Source organism: Tyto alba, unplaced genomic scaffold, assembly GCF_018691265.1.
Source record: "Tyto alba isolate M040663 unplaced genomic scaffold, T.alba_DEE_v4.0 Super-Scaffold_9, whole genome shotgun sequence".
In the NCBI taxonomy this organism is placed as follows: domain Eukaryota; kingdom Metazoa; phylum Chordata; class Aves; order Strigiformes; family Tytonidae; genus Tyto; species Tyto alba.
This window is the reverse complement of record NW_024881330.1, coordinates 42,982,550-43,010,549: the sequence shown is the minus strand read 5'-3', so window position 1 is coordinate 43,010,549 and position 28,000 is coordinate 42,982,550. Positions and strand designations below refer to the sequence as shown.

The window sequence follows — 28,000 nt, the reverse complement described above, 5'->3', positions numbered from 1 at the left end:
TTTAATTGGTAAAAGTTTAATGTCAACTTACTTATAAAAATGAAAAAATATTTTAACATTCACCATACAATTGAGCAACCTGGCCCTACTATCAGCTATAGGAAGCCATTTAAAGAAATGATGGCTGTGTCAAAACAAAAGCTAACTTCAAGCATGTATGCTGTTTAAAAAAAAAAAACAAACCAAAAAACCTCTCGTTTGCAGAAAGCTAGATGCTTAGCCTAGTTTTTTAAAGCTAATTACAAAATCCTCTTTCATACTGGTCCAGATGTCTTGACAATTTCTTCTTCTAACAGAACTGTCAAAAGAAAAGAATTTTTATGAGATCTTCACACAGCTTATTTCTAAATCTTTACAAGAAGAAACAGAAATATGACACCATACTTAGGATATGGAAATTACTAGTTAAAGCATTTGCTTATAACACATCTATTCCTTCACTCAAGCATCTTTATATGGACACTTTTGTAACCACCGCCTTACAGAAGGTTTTAAGGACAAATTGATTTTTCTGGGTACTGCATCAAACAATTTCTAAGCTTTATAAATTATTTAGATATCTTGGAGTATAGATTTGAACAATATTCAGTAATAAGGTATGTAAAACAAGATTAAAAATATTTTTTTCTATGTAGTAATCTTAACTTATGCTGTGTAATATGGTTCTGCAGAGCTGCAGGATTAACACAGAAAAATAACAGAATGAGCATGCAATATGAAGCATGATACACTATCACATCTTAAATTGTAAATTTTACAGGCCTTCACTTCAGTGTTTCTCCACTCTGACTGCCAGTGTACATTAGAAGCTTTTACAATTCCCATTTCCTGACCTTAAAAAATTTAAATCAAGTGATCACTGCCCTACACTTATCCTGACAAAGGAACATAGAGGCAGTCATCTCTTCTTTACCCCCTCTTCAGAGTAACAGAAAAACAGTCAAAACAACAACAAGAGGTCTAAAAAGGCCTATTCCACTCCTCCAATCAGAGATTAAAACTAGAACATCTTTGGGTGAAGAAATAGAAAACAGTGACTAACTTGCTACTACTTTGTACGGCAGAGCAACACTGTAACTAAAGGTCATAAGGACTAAGTCAATGTCCTGACATCTCTCTGCCTTTGCCACTGCCCTACTTGTGTGATCTCAACTTCAGTCCAAAATACTTTTCTAACCTAAAACTATTTTACAATATCAACATGTATTATCGTTAACGGGCTAAGAAATAACCAGAAGCCAACAGAAATTCATTTGTCATTTACTGTAAACCAAAATTAAGCACAGAGCCTGGCTGTCTGCTATCAAATATGCAGAGCAGTCTAACAGTCTTACCTTCCATCTGTTTCCACATTCATTACAGACAACAAATGTTGTCATGGGTTCATCAGCACTGCGGGTTTGAACCTTTGAAAAAGGCAAGAGCCAGAGCAGAAAAGGAAAATTAGTATATTCAACTTTCGTTAGTATGTGTTCAACGTAAAGGTTTAAAAAAAAAAAAAAATATCAAAGTTTAACATTAAGGAAACACACTTGTATAAAAATACCAGTTAACTTTCCATGTCAATCGAAACTTTTTTTTGTCTAGCCTATAAAATGATTATAAACCTATGTTTTGACAGATTTAGTAGCACTAAAATACCAATTTCAGCATAGAAACCGCGCACGTACTTCTAGGAAAAGATTCTGCAGTAAAATTACATGTTCAGTACAGCTTTACATATATTTACTGATGCAGAGGCCTAAAAGTCTCATGACTGAAAAACAGTTTTCTACTTAGAGCATCTGATATACAATATTAATTTATAAATGCAGCTGATCCTATGACCAAAATTACATGCCCTGAAGCACTGCTAAACAAGTTAATGCCTTTCTTGCACATATTTCCTAATTATAATAGAAAAAGGTTATAGGAATGATTGTAAATCAGGGTCTAGTGTTAATCAAATGGTAGCTTTCTAAAATATATAAAAATATACATGTATATCTGATTTTTATTTATGTATTGCTATTTATTCCCTCTGTAAAGGAAAGCTTACACACAATAAAACCAGTAAACTAGATCTCCTCCATATAAAACCATGTAAGACATAAAAAAAAATAGCAAAAACTCAGCATTGCGAAGAAACTGAGATTTCAGGCTATATAGCTACTCAGCTTGGATTTACCTCAAATTTTTGATAAATTAGTACAACAAACACTATTTACCTAAGCACACCTAAGGAGATCCAACTATCTTCACATACTTTGTAATTTGTTAGCATTATGTTAAAACTTCATTTTGTAATTCAAACTTTTTTTCTCTGACAATCTTTACATAGGACTTCGAAAAAGGAAAACAAAGAATCTGAATAACCATGTACCTGGGTGTATGTACAGTTCTTCTTTTTGCACTTGCCACATGTAAACAGATCAGTTTGGGTACCTCCTGTTTTAGCCATCTGGTGCTCTCTGATAGCTTCTTTGGTCAGATTTTTGCGCATTTCTTTCAGCTCATCACTTGCCATTTCCTGTTACGGATAACAAGCAGAGTTTACTAGAGAGTTTTAGTTTAAGAAAGTCATTACCACTGTGCAAGTCCATACCATTTTTTATTTAGAGATCACAAACAACTCTACTGAAGGGCAAAGTAATTCTACACATTTTTAATCTTACAGGAATTAATTTGGGATATTTCACAGCAGAGAAGCTACAAAAAGTTAAGTGTTGGGGGTTTTATGCAGCTAGGGAAAAAACAAAACAAAAAAAAACAGTATGCATTACAATATCAAACACCTAGAAGCATTTCTATAGAAACGCATTTCTGAACTTCAGAAGGTAGAGGACTTAAAAGTCCTCCAGAGAGAAGGAAAAAGATCCCCTCCCAAGGTTACATCCTTGCATAATTATCTCATTAACCTACATAAGTTTATTATTGGAAAAATTTACACTATTTTGACTATTTCCATATTTGTACTAAGAAATACAGTATAATTTACCATATGTTACCAGAAGTCATATACACTTAGTTTCAAAACACTAACTGATGAGCTCAAATTCACCAAATTTCTTTTCCTTTAAAACATTTCTAGTGACCAGGATCTCCACAACGTATACTGATCAAGCATGCACATCAAAACCAAGTTGTTCAGTTCTTCTCCAATAAAGTTTCACTCCACATCCCATGTAGATGTGGTATGCAAACCTTTTATTAGTGCTGCTTCACTTTAGAAGTAACCTTAACAGTAAGTTTTTTTTTAGCCATTAAAATTTTAATCCAAGACATTCAAACAAAGAATGTGCACTGGATAACACAACGCATATGTTCATGGATATGTATATACATGTAGAACAAAAAAACCTCAAAACATGTACTGAAGATACAATCTACTGTTCTTCAGACATTCCTTTATCAGTTTGTTTGTCTTAACCTTTACATAAAGCTATAGAAAGAAAAAAAAAAAAAAACCACCACCACACTTTCCTTTAAAATGAAGCTAATCATGATTTTCATTACTTGATTATAAATTTAATTCCTTTCAGTCTCCAAGAGACTCCTTTAGACCTGACTGGGGATGGGGGGCGGGGGGGGCTAGAATCCAATGCATACAATCAGAAATACAAAACTGAAACAAGATGTTAACTGTGGTTTTGTTTTTCTCTCCCATAACATCTAATTTATCATTTGACTTCCTAGATTTATTTTTATTTGTAAAGACAGCAGGCATCTTAATGGGAATTTCTATTCAAGTGTCCAAAGTGTTCTTCCAATAAAATAAATTTAATTTGATTTAAAGGGCAATTCTTCTAGCTTCTACCCCCTATCATTTATGGCTTTTTCTATTTATTGTTAAGAGTTTCCTTCAAAATCACTGGAAATATTCAAGAGAGATTCAAGAGATAAGCTTTAAATAAACGCTGAAAATGTCAACAGGATAGGGACTGATCTTTAAAACCACAGTGATATACCTTGTATAGGAGTAAGCAGAAGAGGTTAGCATTTGAAAAACAAATGGCAAGACAGGCTAACACATGTTCAGAAAGGTGAATGGGTAAGCAGTTTGGAATCACTAGTCAGTCATATTTACATCTTCCTAAACTTAAAGAACTATCACCGATATACCACGTGGCCTTTTAAAAACAGCACAACATACCATGTTTCAGGAGATGTACAAGTAACAGCTTACCTGTCTTCTGACTTAATCAAAATCAGATATTTATGAACCATTAACAGATACCACTTTCATTCCCTCTGCCCCAACATAGCCCTGTAATTCAGACTCTGCAAGCCACAAACAAGCCAGTCTTTCAAAAGTTCAGGCAGCTTACGTGAATTATCTTTATGGCTAGTAAATACAGGCCAGGATGTAAGTCGAATAGGGAAATAGTTCAAAACCTATGCTTTACTTACCTCCGCTGTCATTTTGGCAAACTTGTCAGGAGGAATGTTCCCACATAACACATTTTTCCTTAGGTTAGGGTTCTTTGCATCCTTGAGATTCGCTATTCTACTTCGTACCCTATTTTTGTATTTCATATCAGTGTTTTTTAATTCTTGAAAAATAGGTGCTTTGGATTTAAGGAACAAAACACTGACAAGTAAAGCAGAGCATTACAAAGGATTCATTTTCGGGGAGCAACTTTTTGAAAGCAGTGTACTTCTCCACTGTTGATCAAGTCCTCCCCCTCATCTCAACCAACAGTTACTTTCCTGTTCAACACAGAGTTCACATCCTTCTGAAGCCTAATCACAGTTTAGCACATGGTCAGTGAAATGTGAATTTTTGGTTAGTAGGATCTCAATTGAAATTGTGAGAAGTGAAATTGTGAGAAGCCACCCATAAGTTCATGTCCATTTCCTTGACCACAACGTGAAGATTAATTGATTTGTAAACCAAATACTCAAAAACTGGCAGCTCACTAACATGATTTTAAAACAGGTTCGCAACAGAAACAGGAAATACCTTAACAGGAATGGTGGATGACTATAATTACTGAAGGACATTAGCAAGTTAGAATCATGAAGCTTAGACTGTTTCTACATTTAAGAATATCCCCGCCCGCCCCCCCCCTCCAAAAAAAAGTCTAAACCAAAAAGAAGCCTAGACCTCTGCTCTGTAACTGTTCAAATGCTGCTACCACAACAACCCTTTCCAAAATTCCAAATTCATTTAGAATTAAACTTGTAAAAAATTAAATAAAGACATCAGAAACAGATTAGAAGTGTTAACAAGAGATTTAAAAATAACATAGAAGAGGCCAGCATTTTATGTTGGAATGCCTCAGTAAGATATAAGATTGCTGCTGCAAGGAAAACATACTGAATTGAAAAAAACCCACACATTCACCTACACACATTCCTACATGTTTTAAGGCAAATCATTTAGGTTGTGCTGGTTTTATAAACACTAGATTTCTACACTGCTGTGTTGAACAGTTTGCTATTTTTGTTTTAAATTAAAAAATATTCAATATGTTGATCAAGTTAATCAAACATTAGCAATGCTTTTAAAAAATACTCTTGTTCTAGAGCATAGATGTACAGCAAAGGATATCCTCTTCAATCTGAGAACCCAGCTCTTCCTCATCAGCACCAATAGCAATGTAATCATCTGAGGAAAACAAGTATTAAAATATTAGCAACCTGACAATCTCAGTGCTCTACATCGCTGAGAGTCTATTCATAACTCTGCAACTCAGCAAATTATGAAACAATGGCAGTGAATTTTTCTTTTGTATAGGAAAGTTTAATTTACTGTATACTTATCCTTTCATAACTTCGTTAACTTATTACTTGGAATAACAAAAATAAGTGAAACTAAGAGCAACAGAAGTTTAAAAAAGTAGGACCACCCTAAATCTTTCACAGAAATAAAAATTCTGACATTGAGTTGTAAACACAAGTAGTAACAAAAAACTTCAAATACTCTAATAGGCTTGGCAAATACCCATCTCCAGAGCATAACTGTGCACAGAATAGACTATTAGCAAAAGAAAATGTTTTGTATTGTGTTTCATCAATTCTCTCAGTCCACACAATACAAGCACAGCAATTAATGTTTTGCATGCATGCAAGAGAGATTTCCTTAGAAACATAGTAATTAAATAACAGAAGCAATATTAATAGATATTTCAAAAAATGCAGAGCAGAGATGTCACAAAACATGTATATTAGAAGAAATAAACCATAGCAATCCTGAAGACAATGCAACACTTGACCTAAAATGTCTCAAGACAACTGTTTACTGTTTCTGACCAAAACCTTTACATATAAAGACAGCTGCCTTTCCAAGATAGCTTAGGACAAATTAGATACAGCAGGTGTTTTCCTCCTTCTCATTTTAATATGGGTATACTTCAGTGAGTAATCCAAACTCCTTCAATCTCATGCAGAAGGCCATAAAACCAGATGATTACCTTATTTTTTTGAGATTGGCATTCAACCCTTGGATGATCAGTTTATATGTGCTGTAGAAAGTAACACAGCAAAAAGAGCCCTTGGAAAATGAGCTAAAATTAAGACTACATAGAATTATGAATACTAAGATGCTCTATACAACTTTCTGGTCACAAATTATTTTATAAGTCTATGAACTATATATCCAGAGGACCACAAATTCATGGTCTTTAGTCAGCTTTGATTATTGTCTGTATCTCAATGTATGTGAATTTAAAGAAAGAATAAAAGAGTAAAGAGGGTAAAAATAGATGATTCAGAAGTCTGCTTACAGTGGGTCAGGCTGGTTATACTAAGCTAAGAACAGAGGAACAGGAGCTGGGTCATAAGTTCTGACAGAAGAGAAAGACCCACAATAAAAAATTCAGGTAATTCTGAGGAGTCCACAAGGAACTTACAGATACCCAAAAGGTATGAAGATAGAGCAGAGCAAGACTCTTACTGTGAGTACGTCAATGAAACTTCAAGATTAAATCAAAACAGAAAGCAGCCCTCAAAAACCAAAATCTGAAGGCCCACAGGATCTCTGGTGTAAGACAGGCATGTATACAGTGGCACCCTCAATCAGAGAGAAGACAAAAAAACAGCTTCCACAAAAATACTGAAATGAGGCATGAAGGAGGCAATAACTCTCCTGAAAAGAAGTCTCACTGTAGGCAAGGTATCAGATGAACAGAAGCCACAAAATGTCCCATAGCACCAGCAACAAAAATGTATTTCAATACATCCCCATGCTGTAAAGGTTACCCATTACTATATAAACACAAATGGACACAAACAGGGTTTATTCTACCTTATGGGACAGGGGAAAAAAAAAAAAAAAAAAAAAAAAAAAAAAGAGTGGAAAGGACTGAAATAAAGGAGGAAATAGTTAAACTTGAAAATATAAACTATAGAGCTCACCTCCTGTTCTGAGAGCTGCAGAGAGCATTTCTCTACATTTCACTCGTACAGAATCCGAAGTGCTTGGAGCCCGGGGAAAAGAAGGGATGAAAGAATTTGAGGGAGCACTACCCTCCTCCTTCCTGCTGCTGGAATTGCTGCTCGAACTGCTAAAAAAAAGGCAAAAAGAAAACTAATAATAGTTTATCCCCCCTCTTCAAATAACTTTGCTCCAGGGCAAAACACAGCCATTTTGCTATATCCCTTTGAAGGTATTCCAAAAAAAGAACACAGGCTACCTTTTTAAGGCTGAATTCACATAAATTTAAAAGTGTCTTTAGAATATTCACCCGGGTATTCCACACAATAGAGACACAGCATGTATTTCATTCCATTATACGGCACAGAGGTTTTAGCTCTCAGTTCTCTGCATTATCACAAGATCTCTTTTTTTCTCTCATGGAACTTTACTTTAAAAAACAGTGAAGATACATCACACTAACATTCACTCTGCAGTGAATGTATTGCCTTCAGTCTGCTTACTGTACTGAAGTGGTACCGTGGCCACAAACTGTAGCTGTAGACCAAGAAGTTTCCAGCTTGCATCAGGATAAATGGTTATAGGTTAAATTTCAATTTGAAAATCACTGCTGGAAACAGCTTCACTAAAACCAGAAATGTATAGAAGAAGTGGGCTTGCAGTTACTGTTTTGAAAATGTTCTTCAGCTCCTACAGTGTCATTAACGTGGGCCCATTTTTCTGGTAACACGTATTTTTGTGTTTTCCAAAAAAAGTGTAGAATGAGATTATTAAACATAAAACCTAACAGAAAAGAAGCATTCTAAACCTCTAATGTATGCAAATACCACAAAGCTGTGACTGAAAGTTGTTTTACAGTTCTCAAAGCTCAGTGCTAGTATTGAGAAAGGAGTATTTGGCAGATGAGACAGATGGAACAAACAATAACTAGTCTGGTCATATCTTGACCTGTGGCTTTTTTTTTTTTTTTTTTTTTTTTTTTTTTTTTTAATGGCAGCAGCAGCACAATTTATTTCCCTAACACCACACCATTTCTTGTACAACACTATGTATTTCAGAAAAGAATTTGGAAGCCATCTCTCACATGACAAATTTGGACCAAGTAGTTTAATGTTAATTTATACTGAGGGAGATTATTTGTATAGTCATGAAGAATTAAGCACCTTTCTTCTTTTGCTTCAGGGCTGTTTTGTGAGGAAGACGCAGCCTCCCTTTTCTTTTCTTCGGATTCTTTATCAGTTGAAGGTCCATCTGGAAATACAAACCATGAAGAACTCTTTTACCCAGAAATAGTAACTGATTTAAAGCAGTGATAAAATATCTTTGATTTCTCCTGAACCAGTTGGAAATGCTATCAGCTCCCACTCTCTGCTTTGACCTTCTCTTGCAGTACAGCCTTCTATTCCCCAACACCCTCCACAACCCAAACAGAAAATATGACAACACCTCACATCCTTCAAGTCAAGTCCAGCATCTGCTTAAACCGGTCATGAAGACATGATGAAAATGTGGACGTTTACAACTTATTTTTGCCAACACTGCTACATGAGGTAGACAACTTCTTAAACTATTGCATCAAGTCTCTGGAGTTTGCCATCCATGTTTTAAATGTAAGTTCCTACTAAATACATGCCGTTCTTTTTAACTGTATTCACAGGCTTTCCTTCTACCAAAGGACTGAACCAAACAAAACTGTGATGTGAAAGCTATCGTGGTTGCCAAAAAAAAATATAATTTTCATATGCTTTTGAAGGAGTTTTCCAGACATGCACACAGTATTTTCTGTGCTAGCTCTTGAATAATTTGCCTTGGTGTTTAAAAATATTTGAATTTGCTTTTCCCAACCAGGCTATGTTTAACGATGATTTTATAAATAATAGAGATGAAAGCCTTTATTAGAAAGGGCAATCACAACATTTAACTTTAGCCTAGCAAGAAAACATACATCCTTCTATTACAGAGTAATTTAGAGTGGCTAAATCAAGCTCCTGATTTGATTTGCTCTCCAGAAAGGCTGACTCTCCACTGCCTACACAGAAAGCCTAGCGAGATTGGTATCACTCACTGACAGATTTTGTGAATTCCTCTCTCCAAGCCCATATAAAGCTTCCATTATACTTCTAAATCCATACACTATATTATTGGGATAAGCATATATTACAAACTAAAAAGGACTAAAAACAGATCAAGAAAAGGAAAAGGCTGAGTCTTTCCCACAAAGATGTCCTGAACTAGGTATGTAAATCCTTGTTTAAGGATCTACAAGTATCCTTATTTCCCAAAAAGCCCCATCCCCACATTTCTCAGCGGAGCTTGGTGGTATGGAACACACCAATTTATATCTCTTATTCCAGCTCTGAGCTCTTCTCCCTTTCCTAGAGAGTAGAAAATTACTGTTCTGGCTTATTTTTAATAGGAACAATTTACATTTAAATCTACACAGGTAAGATTAAACTGAACAGGATTTTGATATTTTCCTTAAGGAATTTATCAAATCAAATATCACTTTGTTAAAAAAAAAAAAAGTCATCATCATCAAAGGAGACCAGAGAGTCATACTAGATCAGATCAAGCACCCATCTACTACTCTGTCTCCAGCTATACATAAAAATAGATGCCTACAAAACACAGTACAGGAATCAGGCAGGCACATAAATATACTTCTCCAGAATCCTTCCCCAGCCTTCAAGAGCTTAAAGGCTTAGTGATTTCCTCACCCACTGTAACTTCAAATACAACCCTTGATAAATTTTCCCATTAAAGAAAAAAAGGAAAATTAAATACAGTAGATGATGCACTTGGATTGTCTTCAAGATAAAGCTGTTACTCAAAAAACTCATAATAGAAATATCAATTTAACAACTATTATTTATAAAAATAACACTAGAAAAGCAAACAAGGCTATAAACTGAATGGACCACATAAGTTCTTTGCTATGACACCTAAAGTGCACAATACAAGAGAAGGAAAACAAATCCCATTTTTAACATTCATATTCACATGACTACTCTCTCTATGGAAACAAATGCTTACACGATAAATAATTTTTTAAAATATTCTAAATAGGCATGTAATCTCATTTACCCTTATTTTTTAAGTATGTGATCATTTTTGTCAGAAGCTTTAAGACAAACTGATAGATCAAACAGGTATCTTGGGGTACAGCTCAGGTTTTGCAGAGCAGCATAGCTGCCTTAAAGCTGAGCTGTGCTTCCATCCATTTACCTCCGTATTTTTTTCTGGCACTCAAGTTGTCAAATTCAGGCCTGACCTAGGTATCTCCTGCTTATTTTGCAACAAATACACCACAGTGGTATAGCCAGCACTACGTTTAATCAAACACTTTCATTTAGTGCAGCATCATTTCTTCAAAGAAGGCAGGCACCTGAGAACATCTGGCAATACCCTGATTGATGCTTTCACTTACAGAGGACAGGGTATACATGAGACACAGGGATAAAGCAAGAGGTAAAAGCACAGCTCTTCCTACACCTGCAGACGAGTCTATGCAAGCACATTTCAAACCAAGGTCAAATTCCAGCAGCCAAGACAACTGGACCTTCTTCAGCAAATGTGTCTTCAAAATTACGATTTCTGTAGTCACTTAGAGAAGAATTTACATATACTTTAGTTTAACCCAGTTTCAGAAATCTGAAAAAAAGTTAATGTTCTCCATTTGCTGGAATTGCTTAAGTGTTTAAGTCATTCACTCTTATGGATCATAAACTGGAAAACACCGAGGGGAGGTGATGCAGTGTCAAGCAGTATTTATTACTGAACTCACACATTAATAAGGATTTCTGATTTTATTAAAATACTGTATTGACAAAAGAGCAGAAAGCAATTAACAGTCTGACAGACAGTATTTCAACTATCCTCTGGGGAAAGGAAAAAAATTATCCTTGAGAAACTAAAAGTCCCTACTAATTAACTTATTTTATATTCAACTGCCAGACTCTTAACACAGGGAAGAATGACAGCTAATGGGAACTACAACCAACCACAGAAATTCTAACAAAGACGGAAAAAAATGGCCCTCTGAAAGATATTCAAAAATTCCAATGATCAAGTGATTTACATCAGGAAGCCTACATAACATCGTAATATTTACATAATATGAATTACAAGTTGCTTTAAAGAGGCACAATTACTTTTTCAACTTAGTACAGATATTAAACTTACCAAAACCTTTTTTCAGAAGCAAACTGAAATTAGCTTTCAATCCTAAAATTGATGACAATTTCATAGTTTAGCCACTGCAGCTTTAGAAGGCCATTAAAAAAAAAAATCCTCAAGCTTTTCTTTTTTTTTAACAACATAAGCTAATTTATATTAATGCTTCTTTAAAATACAAAGAACAAGCTAGCAACATGAACTGAATATTAGCCATTGGAATAAGACTACCAAATTCTCACTACTATATTGCAGTTTCTATCTGGAGCCTGCAATTAATGTGAAAGATACTGCTACCATTTCCAGTGAAATAATCTCTCCAGGATAAAACATGACATGATAGTGTTTGTTATCAGAACAAACTTTTTAGTGTAATAATATATGGCCAGAGATAACAATTAATTTGAATGTCAGAAGGCATTAATAGCTTTTTTGTAGATTCTTCTAATGATACTGTAAATGAACTGAAGAAATTTACTACTAAGAAGAAAAAATATAAAATAAAAATATTTAATATTATTAATTTATTATTTTTAAGTTTCCAAATTTTTAAATAACTTTTCAGAAATGTTAATGAAAGGTAGCTAGTTATTCCCTGAAAGCACATAAGAATTTAATTTAGTGGGTTATCATATGTTACCGATTCAGACATCACCACCAAAACTTGGAAAGCTTCCTGAGTATTCAATTTAAATAAGCTAAAGGAAAGAGATATGAGAACAGGTATCAGATGGCATAGTCATTAATTTAGCAATGACCCTCATATTTAGTAATCCTACAGGCCCCATTTTCCAGGCTCTGACCAAAATAAACTTGAGATGCACAAGCAGCTACACTTGTCAGTAATTCCTCTGCAAGACGTAGTAAAACATGAAGAAAAGTTTGTTCCTAGTAGTAGCATCGGGAGGAATAATATCTAAGATCTATTACTAAACAATAAAATCATGAACTGTTTGCCATTTTTAAAGATTTTTTTTATGGTGACAGAAGAGCACACCACACAAACTTGTTATACATGTTTTTCTCATATACAGTATGATGTAATTTGCATCATGTGTTATCTCTCTATTGATAATCCTAACAAATTACAGATCTACTAATTTTACATGGAACAGTTCCAAATATACATGACAGGAGGTTACTTCCACAGATTATACTTGATATGGAAATGAAACTACTGAAATAAGATATCAAATAGAATCAAGTGCAAAAATAAAGACACATACTCTTCTTACCAATAGTGAACAATACTCTTAAACACTATGAGACTGTAATTTAAGAACTTCTTTTGCCAATACATTTTTTTGAGCAAAGCCAGTACGTTACTAAGTGTCCTTGAACAACTTTACATAGTGACAGCATTAACATACCTGTAAGATAGTCCTAGACTGTACCACCTTGCTCCAGTAGAATCAAACCCAGGTTCAAAGTAACAAAGGATTGTATGAACAAAATAATCAGAGTAAAGCACCTTTGTGAAGGTTGACTGGTGTTCTCTTGACAACATTAAGCGCTTAAACACTGGTTTAAAATAAAATTACTGAGGCATGCACTTTTCTGAAACAGGCATTTCAAAACATTCATGTCCCTACTTTTAGTTTTTAATACTGGCAACAGATTATCACACTTGCACTTAGCATTAAGATTATTGTCCAATCATTCTGCATTTCCAGTTGAGTACATAAACTTACTGAAGCAAAGGTTACTTAGAGGCCTGGACATTCTTTCACTGTATACTCTGAGTAGAGCAAGTAATTATTTGTGATGGAGAAAGTTAAATTCCCTAAAGAACTTGTTATTTTTTTAATATAAAGGAACACGTCTCATAATCTAAACGGGTATGCATAGATTTATTATCGGCATAGCATACTCTATATACTCAGCTACTCGGCAAAACAATTGTTATTTGCAAATCCTGTGTTATAACTGAAGAGTATTTTATTGAGAGCCAAATTTGCTTATGTAAATCGTGACCAAATTGGCTGTGTGGTTTAACGTTCTTACAGTAACATCTGAAAGCGATCTGCCACTGTAGCTCATCCAGTGAATCACTTCGGACAAGGCTCACAACCCCTCTGCTGAGCAGCTTCTGACCCCCCAAAAAGCCACTGGTAACCTGACATGGCTCTAGTCAAGCCATAAACATCTGGGGATTCACAGCCTTATTTGGGTTTCTTCTCATGTTTCCCATGCATTCTTAAAACTTAAGTTCCGATAGCGTTAAACTTAAACAATACATGCAGCCTGAACAGTCAGCAATGCTTGCCTAAATCCAAAATGTCATTTATAAAAATAACTCACAAAGACTTCAGATCTGAATACAATGCTTGGTACGATTAACAGCTGTCCGCTTCTGTTGCCATCTTTGATCCATACCATTTTACACGCACTATAAACAGCATAATCGAAACTGATTTCTCAAGCAGCTCAACATATGGTATTTCGTATTCTTCTGAGAAATGCAAAACTAATGATAAAACAGAATAAGAGTATTTTGTAAGATTCCCACCCATACTTCACGCAGTCCAGATAAAAATCTCATAACTGTGGAAGATAGGGTAAAGTTCTAATGAATTACTAAGCAGTGAAATAAGAAGCAAAACATTTGCCCTACTACACCTTATTACAAGGTCTACATTACAATCAAGAAGACTTAAACTATGTAAGTTTTGAATACAAGCAGTCATGTATTTTCAGAAATAATTTGATTTTTATATAAGTGCACAACCACAACTACACTAGACCTGGGACAATAACGTACATGCAATATCTGCCCTGTAACAAAAATAAAGAGCATGAACAATGGTCACGTATCACTGTCTCAAGAAGGAAGTATTCAGTTCTGTTGATGTCAAATATTTACTATCTACTTCCCAGCTCCTCACATGTGTGACTTCACCTGCTGCAAGCAGCCTTAGGTAGATTCTCCCAACTGTCTGAAAGCAATCTGAATGCAGTAAGCCATCAAAAGGGGAAGAAGCTCCACCTTGCCCCAGCTGTATGTTACTGCTGCAGCTCCTGTGCAGGAAACAGTAGCTACAAACAGGCTAGACAAAACCTGAGAGTTGAAATCTAAGCCAGAAATTAACAACACAATTAGTTCCCAGCTCTGGTCTCCTGGATAGCCTCTTGAGCACCGGTTGTAGCACATGAAGGAATGAGGCACCTGTGCAGAAGGGAAGCCAGGACCATCCCTTTCAGCAGCAGCCTACATGCAGATTGACCTGCCATGACTGTCAGGCACCATAGGTATATTCCAGACTTCTACAGCATGAGCACCCTCTGGTCCTCAGGCAGGAATAATACTCCTCATGCTTCACAACACTTTAACACTTAAAGATCAGTCAGCTATAAGTAACAATGTATTAAGACAAGTTTGACTGACTCAAGATACTGTGTTAAAAGAGAGACACAAAACTACTTTCACTGTCTCAACAAATAAATAACAATTCCTTTGCTCAAAGGACAGCAATATGCAGAAGTGTTAGCCCCATCCCCACCCCTTATAAGCAGCACCTGAGTGCACTCCCCAATGTTGAGAATTCTGTGGGAGAAAGTATTTCTTCTACTTTATTGCCTAAACTAAGTTGCTTTATCAAAAATTTGTTCTTTAAAGGAAAAATAAAACACCTCAGTAGGGCCTTTTTTTTTCTTTAACGTCGATCAATAACTTGAAAGCTATGTCACTTAATCCAGCTGCTGCTTTTAGAAGTCTTTGGTGTAATTCAAGTTAATATGCAAGCCCATTTCTCCACTTATGTGCCTCACCAGTTCTAGAACTCAGTTAGATAAAACACAGTTGGACTTTAAGTTCTAAGTGGAAATTTAAACATAAAAGTACATGATTTTCACAATTTACCAGTGAACTCTGATGAGATCCTTTACAAGTTAAGCATTTAATTTATAATAGAAGTAATGATCATGATTTTAGAAGGGTTTTATCAGCATATCTAGTATTACCTAGACTTAATTACTAAAACTAACCTAAATTAGTATTATCTAACTTTCTAAAGGTAGGTTAAAGAAATACGTCTGCTGCAGAGGTTGTTGCTTCTTACTAGAATACAGAAGTTGAAAGCAGTGACAAATAGTCAGTTTCTACATACATACCCTGTCGGATGGGTACAAAGTAATTTCTACACTATTTACAAGAAAGTAATAAACTGATAAAATACTTCATAATTGATAAAAACGAGGCTGACTTCAAATGGCTGGGGATTCTAACACTCCCTGGTATGTAGCATATTTTTCTAGACAGAATGGTGAATAGTTAAATCAGCAGAAAATAATGTAAACTGGTTTCCATTTCAAAAATTTAAGCTTCCCAAATCCTAGTTTACCTAAAATTAGGTACAAAGAAACAAAATAGAGTACAGCACTGTATGAACAAAAATACCTGGATACATTTTGAGATTTCAGTGTTTTCAAAAACATAATTAAGTACTACAAAATACCCTTGAATAAAACACTGCTAACAGAAAGGTTTCATTAATTGTATTTATTGCTTTAAGGGAAATTAAAGTATTAACTCACTAACTAGGAAGCTGCTTAAAACTATGAAGGTTTTAGAAAGCACAGATCTATTTCTCATTACCTGTAAGTTCTAACAGATTTTTAACAGCAAATTTTTACTTTTTCTCTTCACAAATCACTCTATAACCAAACTTCAAAGCCTCCATACTCTCATGTGAGATTTTGCACAAGTTCTGCAGAGTACCTGTTATATCTGACAAAGGAAATAGTCAAGAAGAGATTCGTTAGTGCTTAGTACTGCAGTACAGTCACTGTAGCTCAACAGCAGGCAATGAGACTTCAGAAATGAGTCATGTCGTGGAAGCTGGCTTCCTACTGCTTGCCAGCCCCAATAAAACTTTTTCTCTGAATACACTTCCACAGTAATGCACTGGTGATAGTCAAAGAGTAAAAAACAACTACATCAGTGCAGAAAGTTTCAATACTTAAAAGAACACAAATACATCTAAAGCAAGGTAGCGTCAAAGACTTCCATCAAGACTGTGTACAGTTAAAACATGCAAAAGCAGGAAAAATAAAATTCATGTCTCCATACCTAACAGTTTCTTCCAAGACTTGATAAGAGATTTTGCTAAAGATGTAACTTCTTCATCTGTGCTTTGCTTGCGTATCGCATTCACTGACATTCCAATTCTGGTAGACTGCAACAGAAAAAAATATACACTACAAAAGGTGACATGAAGACAATTTAACAAGGAAACATAATACAAAGTTGTACTTTGACAATTTTTTAAAAGGTTTTTTTTTTTTTTGGTGGGGGGGAGGAGGAGAAGTTAAGAATATCAAGATGAAATGCTGCAAGCCTTTACAAGACTTATTTTAACATGGACATTTGAAAAATAACTACTACAGCATTACCATTTTTCTCCATCACAGAAGGTGGGGGGAAGAGGGAAGAGAGCAAGAGTGTTAAGGAGTCAATCAGAAGGTGTTTGCTTCCAAACCATTTCAAAAAGCTCTGCACAACTGCTTACCTAAATTAAGTACAACATTCAAAAACATCTAACAATGTGAAAAACACATATGTATTACTGTTACATAAAATTTTTATCAAAGGTTCTAGCCTCAAAACCTTATTTTTCTGTGAAGTAATGACTGTATTCATATTTTGGCATGATCAGAAGGTTGCCAACTGCTTCAGTGACTTCATACTCTTAGAATTCCCATTTAGTTGCTGTGGAAGATGATGTAATATCAGTTGGGAGCAACCATGTTTTAGGTTCCTACTAATTTTGGCAACACTGAGATTCTTTAAAATCTTAAGCACAAAGGGTTCTGCTTTTAGATAAAACTGTAACACTAGGCTACCTCTCTAAAGGCCAAGATAGCAACAGAATTGAAACCTTTGGCACTACTGCCACCTACAGAGTGAAAACCAGATTAATTTACAATTCACTCCTTTTAAGACTCAGAAGATGAGGACAGATTTAGCTCAACAGCAACAGAAGTTTCATTTTAGAAGACTTCTGACTAAAGTGTTAATCTAACAAGTAGAACATTTTCGCAATTTTAGTTTCACAAGACAAAAAAAATTCTCTAACACCACAAATAAGTATATTATCATTTCATATTTTGATTGATGACTAAATTCTTAATTGTTCTTAAGATGCTAGGTTTTGTTGCATTTACCATTTACAGGACTCACAAAATATAATTTATTCTACTTTTGAAGTGGTTCATCACAAATTTCCCTTCTCCTTTAAAGGAAAATTTAAATCTTTGTGGCTCACTAAAAATGGAAATGCTTTGTTCCTGTAAATTACTCCTTACAACCCACACAACACTTTTTGGGGCACCATGGATGTGCTAAATGACTGGAAATGTACTGAAATATTCAGTATCTATTTCAGCAAAAGAAACACGCCAAATAACTTCAGGTCTGAGCATCAGTTCTAAAGACATATTTTGGTTTAAAGAAAACAGATGGTTACTCACCTGTAACTAAAGTATTTCAAGAAGGACTCTGCTCACTCAGACTAACAGTACTGGCCAACTCTCTTGATATTTTTAACACATACTCTCAACATTATGTTCAGACAATAAATAATATGTGCTTGGAATGCCACAAGATACTCACCATACCTGAATGAGAAAAAGGTATCTACAGAAACCCAAGCCTCCATTGAAAAACTGGGCACAACCATGGCCTACGCTCATCAGCAAAAATAAAAGAGCAACTGACAGACTTACTTAGGTAAGTAAGACTCAAAACTAACTGAATAAATCAGTTTCTTCTTCTGAACACACATGAGAAACAGACTATGCTAACTGTCTAAACTACTAGCTTTCTTAAGGTAGTTAAAGCACTTGATCTGGCCTCACCTAAAGAGAGGGAAAGGAATGATCTACCAATTTGCCTGCAAAATGGCCCAGCTAATTGCAAAAGATCAGTGTTATATTCTCAAAATGACTGTGCTTTAATGACAAAATGTCAGTATTTGAAATTCCCTCAGACTTCCAGCCTACAGTTGTTCTTGTGAAAATCATTAAGAGGAAAACACCAGTTTCCATTTTAAGTGGCAAACATCAGTTTTTGCCTAGCCCAGTAACCTGTGGAACTGCTTTATCTTTGCCAGTTAAGTGCGCAGGTTTATGGAAACCTTCTTCACCATGTCCAAAATGCATTTTTAATGGATCATTCTTCCCAACTTCAAATTGTAGAGCATTTTTCATCTGCTTTCTGAGGATAAAGAAGCTCAGAGACAGCGCAAGACAGCTGTTTTCACCCCTGAGGCATTCAAGCTATAGGCCAAGCAGCCTTCACTTGGTATGAGCAACAGTTCACGTAAGTAACCTATGACTGAACCCAAAACAAAGCATATGGCAGCAGCTACTCTTCTCTAAACCACACCAAATGAGAAAATGTAAGGAAGGCAGTTAGGTAAGAAAAGCATCCACTGAAGCAAGCAGAGGTGTTACCAACTTTAAATTATAAGAGAATGAAGACAGAATTGGTGAACACCTGGACCAAAGCAGAGCCAAATCAACCCCTGTAGAATAACTACCTCTAGGTTACCAGATCTGCCCAGCTCACCAAGGAACTGGCAAAAAGCCATTAACAAGGATGTACAACACAGCCTAGCTCTGTATAAGTGTGCATAACTTCCAGTAAAGCCTGTTTGTTAAAATAAAGACCGTCCATCTCTCACTGTTTAGCTGCACACTACCCACAGTTAGCACCAGCGACACAATGCCTTTAATACTATGCTGCTGCTAAACAGATTTGCAATTCTGACTACTGGATAAATCACGTGTGAGGAAGGCCACTGGCTCCCTGACTAGCTGAGCAAGGATCAGCTTGCTTACATAAAACTCATTAGGTGTGACAGTCATATTACTGTCTGTAACCACTTCTGCTTTCTGTGATAAAAATCAGGCAAGAAACATGCAAGCCAAAAGCCAGACTACTGATGTGCACCTTCCTATTCCACACACCTGTAATTTTTTCAAAGGACCTCACCAGCTCAGACTGGAGCAAGTCATGTTATAGGAAAAATCATCACCTCTCTTATTGCACAGGAATAATTAAGCTACCCTATCAGCTAGGAGTGCTTTTCTCAATGTAGCCAGATTTCAAAAATGCTTAAAAATGGGAGTGGACATATGCTTTTCACTTGTCCTCTGTTTCATCAGTTGAAACACATCAATAGATATCTCAACCTACATAGAGGAAGTTAGTGCTCCCACTTTCTCCTGATCATCACCCTTCTTGACATTAGCACCCTAATGACCCACTACCAGAGCAATGCCTATGATTACTTTGCATTTCAACTGCTGCTCTGAGTCCTCCACGGCTTAAGCAAATTTGGGAGACTAATGTAGAAAGTTTACAGCAGACTTTATATATTTATAAAACTCTCAACAAAAATAATGTAAATTCGAGTCTAAACTTGTTGCTAAATGCAATCTTAGGCAACGGAACTGCTTTGAATACAGCAGTGGATACTTAATATTTAACTAAGCTACAGTCAATCTACTACCCAAGAGTACACCAGAACACTCAATCCCTTTAGACCTACTGTAACACAGAGAAATCTTCTTTACACTCAGATGGTGCCCACCCCAACACAGACCAAAATCAGTCTTTTACTGCAAATACTGTTTCACTATAAAAACAGGTATTCATCATATGGATGGGAATAAATAAGCTTCTTTCAAGTAGGATAGAAAGCTAGACAGAATTAATATGCAACCCTACATAAATTAAGTCAGGGTCATACAAGTGGCCCTAAAAGGCAGACAGTTGCGTTTGTACTTAATCTTACTAAGAGTCCTCCTCTGTTGATAACATTATTAATGTTTTCATTGCAACTGGAATAAGATTGTTATCTACTTGTACATTCTTCAGATCCTCACAGCTCAAGAGTAAAATTGTTTTGCTGTTCTGTGTAAAGCTTCTTCCAGTCTCATTCTTCACACTAAACAGAACATGTTTGCATAGCAGCATTTACAGAGAGATATTTTTCATTGCACAGGCAAAAAACATTATTGCACAAATACTTTGTATTAAGACCTGCACATGGAAACTCAAAAGAATCAGGTTAATAAAGGGGTTTTCTGGATTTTGTTGTTTTGTGTGGGGCTTGAGGAGGTTTTTTTGTGGGGTTTTGGTTTGGGTTTTCTTTCAGGAAGGAGGTTGAACATAGGGGACAAGGGTGCAGCATTATATAGTCATGATCATTCATGCATGAAGGTGACACTTTCAAATTCTTGATTTGTGTCACAAACAATATTACTAATAATGTACTAAGTACATTCTAAAAATATATAGGATATCCACATCAAAAATGACATTGCTACTGACACTTAAGATTTTAATTTTATAGCTAATTCTGTATCTGTGACCATTAACTGTCACTCAGAAAAAAGTTACTTTTCAGTCTCTTCCAATTTAAGTGGCTACTACAGCAAATCAGGTCTCACATTTACCTACGCCACTTGAAAATTTTCTCAAAGAGGAAATATCTAGTTACTTTGGAACAAAAGTTGTTCACGGATGAATTACATGACAAACTCTGAAACCTGAAGTGCAAATAAAGTTCACCGAGTTACTTTTTGGAAGATGCAAGCAAAATTAGAGAGAGTATGCATGCAAGTGAGAGAGACTGTACCACACCAACAGTCCTGGCCAGTGGAATAAAAAGGGAGGAAGAGGAGTAATATAATTACCTTAAGAAATCCACTACTCAAAATTACATGGAGGGGGGGAAGGAAATGGTCACATACAACTTGCCTGAAGGTACGAACTATGCTTCTCCTCACTTACAATCCAAAATCAGAATTGACTACATGAGAAGGTACCAGCTGTAACTGGGTGCATTCTCATTGAGAAGGAAGAAAACATCACATTTGTGTTAGCAAGAACCTAAGATTGTAAGTAAGGTAAGTTTATAGGCAGCTATTCCCCTTTGTCCATTACAAAATTCACTATTTTCAACTTAGAAAGATAAGCTTTAAGAGTTTGCTACTGGAAGAAAACACTTAAAATAAGTGCCCTAAATAAGGATGAAATAAGATTAGTTACCCTGTAACAACACTGATTCTTCTAAGGAGTTTCTACATAGGAACCTACTTTAATAGTGCAATCCTTTCCCAATTTTGCATCATTTTGAAATTAATATTTGCAACATCACAACAATAAGAAAATCATACCTGTAACAACTCAAGGGTCATGGGAATATTTTTAAGCTCCTTCAATAAATCAAGAGCTCCAGCCTGCAAAAAAAGAAAGAAAAAAAAAGTAGTTAGTAGCAATTGGGTACTTTAAATATAACATCAACAACATACTCTCATCTGCCTTCAAGGTCCCAGACTGGATTCAAATCATCAGTTCCCAACTTAACGACAGAACAACTCTAGGACAAGGAATGTTTTGCTTCACAAACTCTAAGCATTAGCAGGCCTTAACTCAGAAATCAAAGTATTCACTCAGACCACAGAAGTTTTATCCCATATAATCCAAATGCCAGTTGAAGCATTCTGTCAATTACTACTTCATCAACACACATCCTCAAGAAAACAGCCTCAAGGGTACTTCACTCAACAGAATCAGAAACAAGCCAAACAACAACAGTAATTTTCAGTTCAGAACAACTTCACCTGTTTTAGCACAATAACCTGGAGTTGAGAAGCTCTGCATAGTCTGTCAATAATGCAACACACATAACTATATATATATATAAAAAGCATATATAGCCAACAACCTTAACTGTATTTGCAGTGATGTGCTAACAAAAGTTTATTGGTTTAAAAACTGTGATCAGATTGAACTATTTTACTAGACATAGCTATAGTTTCCCTAATAGAAAAGACAACTTCATGAATGTGTCTACCAACAAATGCCCAAATAAAAAAAGCTGAGCAAGACTTGGTTCCAAGTCTTATTTTCAACTATTAAGTTTAAATATTAATTCAATTAAATACATAGATCAGGCTGCACAGATTAGTGCAGACAACACTCTTCAGCCTATACCAAACTAGAAGCCAGAGCCTACCCTAATGCACTATAACATCTGAGCTAATGCACCTGTTTTATTCAGCTGTCATGGGTTTTTCTTTTTTCCTTTTCCCCTGCTAAGACCATAAGGAAAGGTACAAACTAATACTGTGTAAGCGGCAACTTTCTAGATAGAGGAGTTAATTTCAGAGACTGTACTGTTAATAAACTCTCTATATATATGTAGCTACTGTAGCTAACAACTCATTCCTTGGCAATATTGACCTTACTTGAATTGTTCATAAATGTGAGCTCCATAATTTACTTTAACCTCTATATCCTTGATGATTTACCACCTCTATTTAAGCAAAGCTCTGCACCATCCAATTCCTACTGCGCACATGGGTTTGTCAGACTATAGCAACCTCCTAAAGGTTGAGATGATTTTGCTGTTACCCAAATGCATATGGTTCTGAACCTGTGGGCTGTGAACAGTGAGGAAGCAACCACCTTCACATACAAGAGGCCACTCTACACAGGCTAAGCCCATTACCTTCACACTTTTTTTTCTTTAATTCATAAGGTTCAGAAATAAGCCCCACAAAATTTCCACCTTTCAGGCCTTTGGAATTTGATTCCTTTATCTTTCCTTCTCTGTCAACTCATCCTATTTTGTCTACTCTAATATGCATTTTGTTTGCCTTTATTTTTAAATTCTTCCTAATGAACTTCTAATATGCCACCTGTTGCAAGGAAACTCTTGTAATCTCCTGCTGCATCTGCAGGTCTCACAATTGAACCACTAAATATAGCACATAAAATAACTACCAAGAGGCTGAGAAAGATGAAAGTGGAACTTCTGTGTGACACCCAAACAGGCACAGCTTTGGCCACTTCCAAATCTCTGCTCCAACCTGTTTTTTAAACAGAGCAGGCAGCAAAGAAGTGAAATGTTTGTTTTTCGAGGCTATGACCCACCATACACAAACTCAATTCACCTATAAAACTCAAGTTTTATTATTTTGCCATCATAGCAAAAAGTCGTATTAACTTCTATTCACAATATACAAATCTTCTCCAGTTTTAACCACAGAATTTTACCAGCAATGATGCAAGACTGGGAAATGTCATGCTGTTTTCAGGTGCTAAATTGAGTTCACATACTAAACCATTTATTTCTCTAAACAGCCATAAGCATGTTTTTTTCTGTGCAAACACATATCCAAGTAAAGAAAGTTAACTATCTCCACTGCTACAATACAAAAAATTTTCTTTGCGGAAACAAAACGAATGACAAAAGTCAATGTGCCATTTTCAAAATTACAATCCCATAACACCTCCAAACCAATTAACAAACTGTACACAGTATGTGATTTCAAATAAACAGATTATTGTAGTCTGCAGTTTCAGCATAACAGTGCCACTGTAATGCAAAGTACCACTCGCTTCACCTCAGTCTATTCAATCTAGTCAAAAGTTCTTCGCCTCTACAATCCCTTTCCAATTGTACATTTCAAAACAACTTTATTATTCCCAGCCTAAACACTTTCCAAAACTAGTAACTTGATATATAGGTTAACAAACCATGCAACAAGTAAGAACAACCCCATGTACTCGCTACACAGATGTTACCTGTATATCATGCCGTTTTCTGTACCAAATTACCAAAATTTCTGATGCATTAATGCTTCCTAAACCTTCATTCTTCTCTAATCAATTATATTCAGTGTACCAAGAAGTAGATTATTTAAATTTAAATTGAGTTTGAACTCACAGCAACTAAACAGTTTTTCATAACCACTCTTCCTAACAAAGTCAAATGCCCTCTTTTCCTCAAAAACAGAGTGGAAGTTTCACAGTAAAACTTGTAATTCCTATTTTTGTAAGATAAGGACTTCTCTGTTTAAAAAAAAACCAACAATTACAAACGCTATTTTAAATCTTCTTTTAAAGGTACAGCTATAATTTTATAGAAAATGAAAGGCAATGACCCATTCCACTAGGCTTGCTGGCTTCCAGTTTACCTTGTTACTTGAATTCAGCTTAATACACATTTAGTAGACTACTCTCAGCTTCTCTCAGTTGATCAGATCATAACACCAGAATGACAATCTATATTCTTATTTTAAAGCTATGTTTCAGGCGACAGAAAATGGAGTATGTTTCTGAAAACAGCAGTGCTAACTACTTAAGGGAACAAGTGCTTAATAACATGGTGCTTTACATTTTCTTCTATAAATTTACTCAACTGTTCCTGATTTTTTAAATCCATGAGTGCAACCTTACTTTTCACGCCTATTCATTACAGGAGCTTATGAAAGAAAAGTGTATTTACATACAACAAAAGCTATAAGGAAGGCACCAAATGTATTGTAATCCAATCAATTATTCCAAAGGAGGAATAGTATCTATTTCAAACATGAAAACAGTATTTGAAGTAACAGCAGAAATAGATATCTCACAGTATATTAAATACAGCACTGCTTTATTAGTTGTCCTTCAGTTCTTTTGTTTTGCATATATGACTCCACTAAAATAGTTATGAAATCTGCACAGCTACAATTAAATCCTTAGTCAAGGTAAATCACCAAGACTCTGACTCAGGAAGGGTGTCTGCACAGCCTGTCTTTTCAACTCCTCAAAAGAAGTGTGAAACAGCACCTCGCCACAAGCCACAGAGTCACCTTTTATATGAGAGATGAAGCATCTCTTGTCATCTGAGTCTTGAGAACTTCAGAGTGAAAAGGTATCAAAGCTTTTTTCTTTTTTATCTATGGATTTCATCAAGTCATTCTCATTCAAAGACATACACCAAACACCTGTTCTTGTTGAGTCAAAATGGAGAAATGAATACAAGAGGTTTTCAGGAACATCCTTATCCAGCAGGTACTTACGTAAGAATGCATTTCTCAATTCAGCTTCATCTTTCAGAGACAATGATGTACTTCTTCAGAGAAGTAATCTTAATTTTGCTGAAGTTAGCATTTTAACTGCAGGGTAGGATTAAACAGGAAATCACGTTGTACAATTAAAGAAGAAATACCTTATAAATGACAAAAGCTAGTAAGAAAACGAGAGACATCTCCTGGATTAAATAGCGATGCACTTCCTATCCTAAAACTACACACATGCGCTTGGGATAAACCGCCAGATCTCCACTATCGGCCACAGAGGCAGCTCATGCCCTCAGCCTGAGAAGGTTTTTGAGACAGCATCAAACTAACAACAGAGCCTCTTGTGTGCTGTAATGTGCTGGAACAAATGAGCTGTGCTCCAACGAAGTACAAAAGCATGACTGCTGCTGCCTGCGCTCTCGTTCCTGGGACAGGGGTGAGGATGAAGACGCAGCCGCCAGCTGCAGCCTGGCCCAGCCCTGCACGCTGCCCTCGGCCACATCAGGCCCACACTGACCCCAGCAAAGACACCGCCGCGCTGATCCCGAGCGCTGAGAAAGTTAATGGAGTTACACATGCCAGAGCGTGTATACGTGTCCCCAGCTGCTGCTAGGAATTGCACCCAAATTCTTAAGCCTCCCAGATCACAGAGAAATATACTGTGGTCACTGGGAACATCTCTGGCATCGCCGCAGCACTGTTCCCCAGCACCCACAGTCATACCTGGGAGCTGCCAGGTATTTTCCTTCTACTGTCAGAAGTCTTCCAAATAAAACTTCAGTGACTGCACTTTATCATTCTCATTATCATGATATTTAAACGTTTCACACCCATTACATTTTTACCCTTTCAATGCTTTGTAAGGGCACTGCTTCAATGTTAGAGTTACGAAAGCGAGACAGTGAAATTTTTTTGTGCCGAAAGGCATGAGGAATTAAAATAAAAAGAAAAAATAAGGGCACAAAAAGGAAAATTATAAACTAATATATGTTGGTTGTAAAAAATTCTTTCCGCTAGACAAGGCTCCTGTCTCCACACTGTGTTATTAGAGGGTTCAAATGTATCTGAGCCAAACCTTACAATATTATGGCTTGATCAAGGATTTTAAAACACAATAAAGCACAGCCAGTGTTTACTTGCAATTAATTTGTTTGGATTCCAAACAAAACAAACTTCCCTGGTTTAATGCAATCAGCATTTCTATAAATACACAAGTGTTATTAAAAAATGGTATTTATAACTTCCATTATCTTAAACAGCAAAACCAGACTGCCATAAACTGAAATTCCACACTGCTCGGTTCTGAACTAAGATTAAGCATTTAGTGTACTATCATCACATATGGAAAAAACCTTAACTTTATGTATTAAAATAGCAGCTTCTGGGAAGAGCAGGAGATGCAAATACACAAATTACAAGAGAATAACCATGTGCCCACCTGCTAAAGAAGCAGTGAACACCATTTACAATTTGCTTGTATGCTATTTTATGTGTAACCATAGCCAGGTACTCAGCTGTTGCTGCACTCCGATTTTACTTATTTTGATGCTTTTGTAGGGATAGTATAGGCGTGATATGTTACCTTAGTAAATTCTATGTCAAGAGCATACACGAGACTAACACTTGAGCTAAGCTAACTGATTTCTGCCTAACAATGTTCTACCTTCATTCTGAAGCAGAAGCTATCAGGTTTGGAAAAAATAAATAAATAAATAAATAAATAAATAGATAAATAAATAAAAATACCGGCTCACACCCCCCCGCCTGCTTCTGAAGTGTGCCCACACGACCCCGGCCACCCTACCAGAGGAATACGAGGGCTCTCCATTAATCTCTTAACTCGCCCATCCCACGGAAAACTCCACCTTCCGCGCCTGGAAGGGAAAACAGCCCGCCTGAAGGGGACAGCCCCCGCTGGCGTTCCCCTCCAACCGCCTGGGCCTCCCGCGGCGCCTCATCTCCCGCTCCCGAGCGCGGCCAACGTCGCGGTTTTAATAAACGCGGAGGAGAGGGAAGCGCCGTTCGGGAGCCTCCCCGCGGCCCAGGGGCGGGGAGCGGGGCCGCCTGACGGGGCGAGCGAGCGCCGGAGACCCCGCACCTTCCCGCGGCGGGCCGGGCAGGGGCCAGGCAGCTGCGGTGCTCGGGGGACAAGGGCCCTCGGCAAAGCCGCGACTCCCGGCGTCGAGGCCCGCGGGGGCTCCGCGCCACCCTGCCGAGCCGCCTCCCGTCCCGCCCCCACTCACCGCGTTCTTCTTCTGCACCATCTTGTCCATCTTCTTGGCGATGCGGATGATCTCGTCCTCCGTGGTCATGGCTGCGGCAGTGCGTGAGAGCCGAAGGCAGCGGAGCAGAGAGCCGCCCCCCCCCCACCCCTCCTTCCTTCCTCCACGGGCGCGGGAATCGGCCGGGGTCGGTCACCGGGACGGGGGCCGCCGCCTTGCTCAGCGGAGCAGGAGCGGAGGCAGGCCGCGGCGCAGCGGCCCGCCCCAACAGCCACAGCGGCGGCGCCAGGCAGCGCGCATCGATCACCGGCGGCAGGAGCTAGGCAGCGCTGCAGCAGGCCGAGGTGGGGGGGGGGGGGATGGTGCGGGCGGGAAGGCTGCGGGC

At 36.9% G+C, this 28,000-nt stretch overlaps 1 protein-coding gene across 5 annotated transcripts; it reads right to left on the bottom strand.

Annotated features, from left to right (window-relative positions):
- On the bottom strand, nt 1–27,938 carry TCEA1 (transcription elongation factor A1). 5 transcript variants are annotated; one of them, XM_042785883.1, is made up of 11 exons: nt 27,637–27,933; nt 25,394–25,489; nt 21,716–21,778; nt 16,599–16,704; nt 8,521–8,608; nt 7,339–7,487; nt 5,534–5,590; nt 4,390–4,544; nt 2,363–2,509; nt 1,335–1,406; nt 1–298 (listed from the first exon to the last, which is right to left on the bottom strand). In XM_042785883.1, the coding sequence occupies exons 2-11, from the start codon at nt 25,403–25,405 to the stop codon at nt 290–292; spliced, it is 858 nt and encodes a 285-aa protein (XP_042641817.1). In that variant the 5' UTR covers nt 25,406–25,489; nt 27,637–27,933; the 3' UTR covers nt 1–289. The 5 variants fall into 5 exon arrangements, with proteins under 5 accessions (XP_042641817.1, XP_042641818.1, XP_042641816.1 ...); XM_042785884.1 differs by lacking the exon at nt 27,637–27,933 and adding an exon at nt 27,198–27,213; XM_042785882.1 differs by lacking the exon at nt 25,394–25,489 and having other exon boundaries at nt 7,339–7,484; nt 27,637–27,935.
- Between the last annotated feature and the right edge of the window lie 62 nt (nt 27,939–28,000).

What these genes read in the sequence shown, in the direction of transcription:
- TCEA1 (XM_042785880.1), bottom strand. Translation starts at nt 27,705, where the DNA reads ATGACCACGGAGGACGAGATCATCCGCATCGCCAAGAAGATGGACAAG. An exon ending in TGACCCTTGAGTTGTTACAG is followed by an intron (nt 16,705 to 21,715) that starts GTATGATTTTCT and finishes TTTCTGTTGCAG; the next exon opens with TCTACCAGAATTGGAATGTC. An exon ending in TTGCCAAAATGACAGCGGAG is followed by an intron (nt 2,510 to 4,389) that starts GTAAGTAAAGCA and finishes TATCCGTAACAG; the next exon opens with GAAATGGCAAGTGATGAGCT.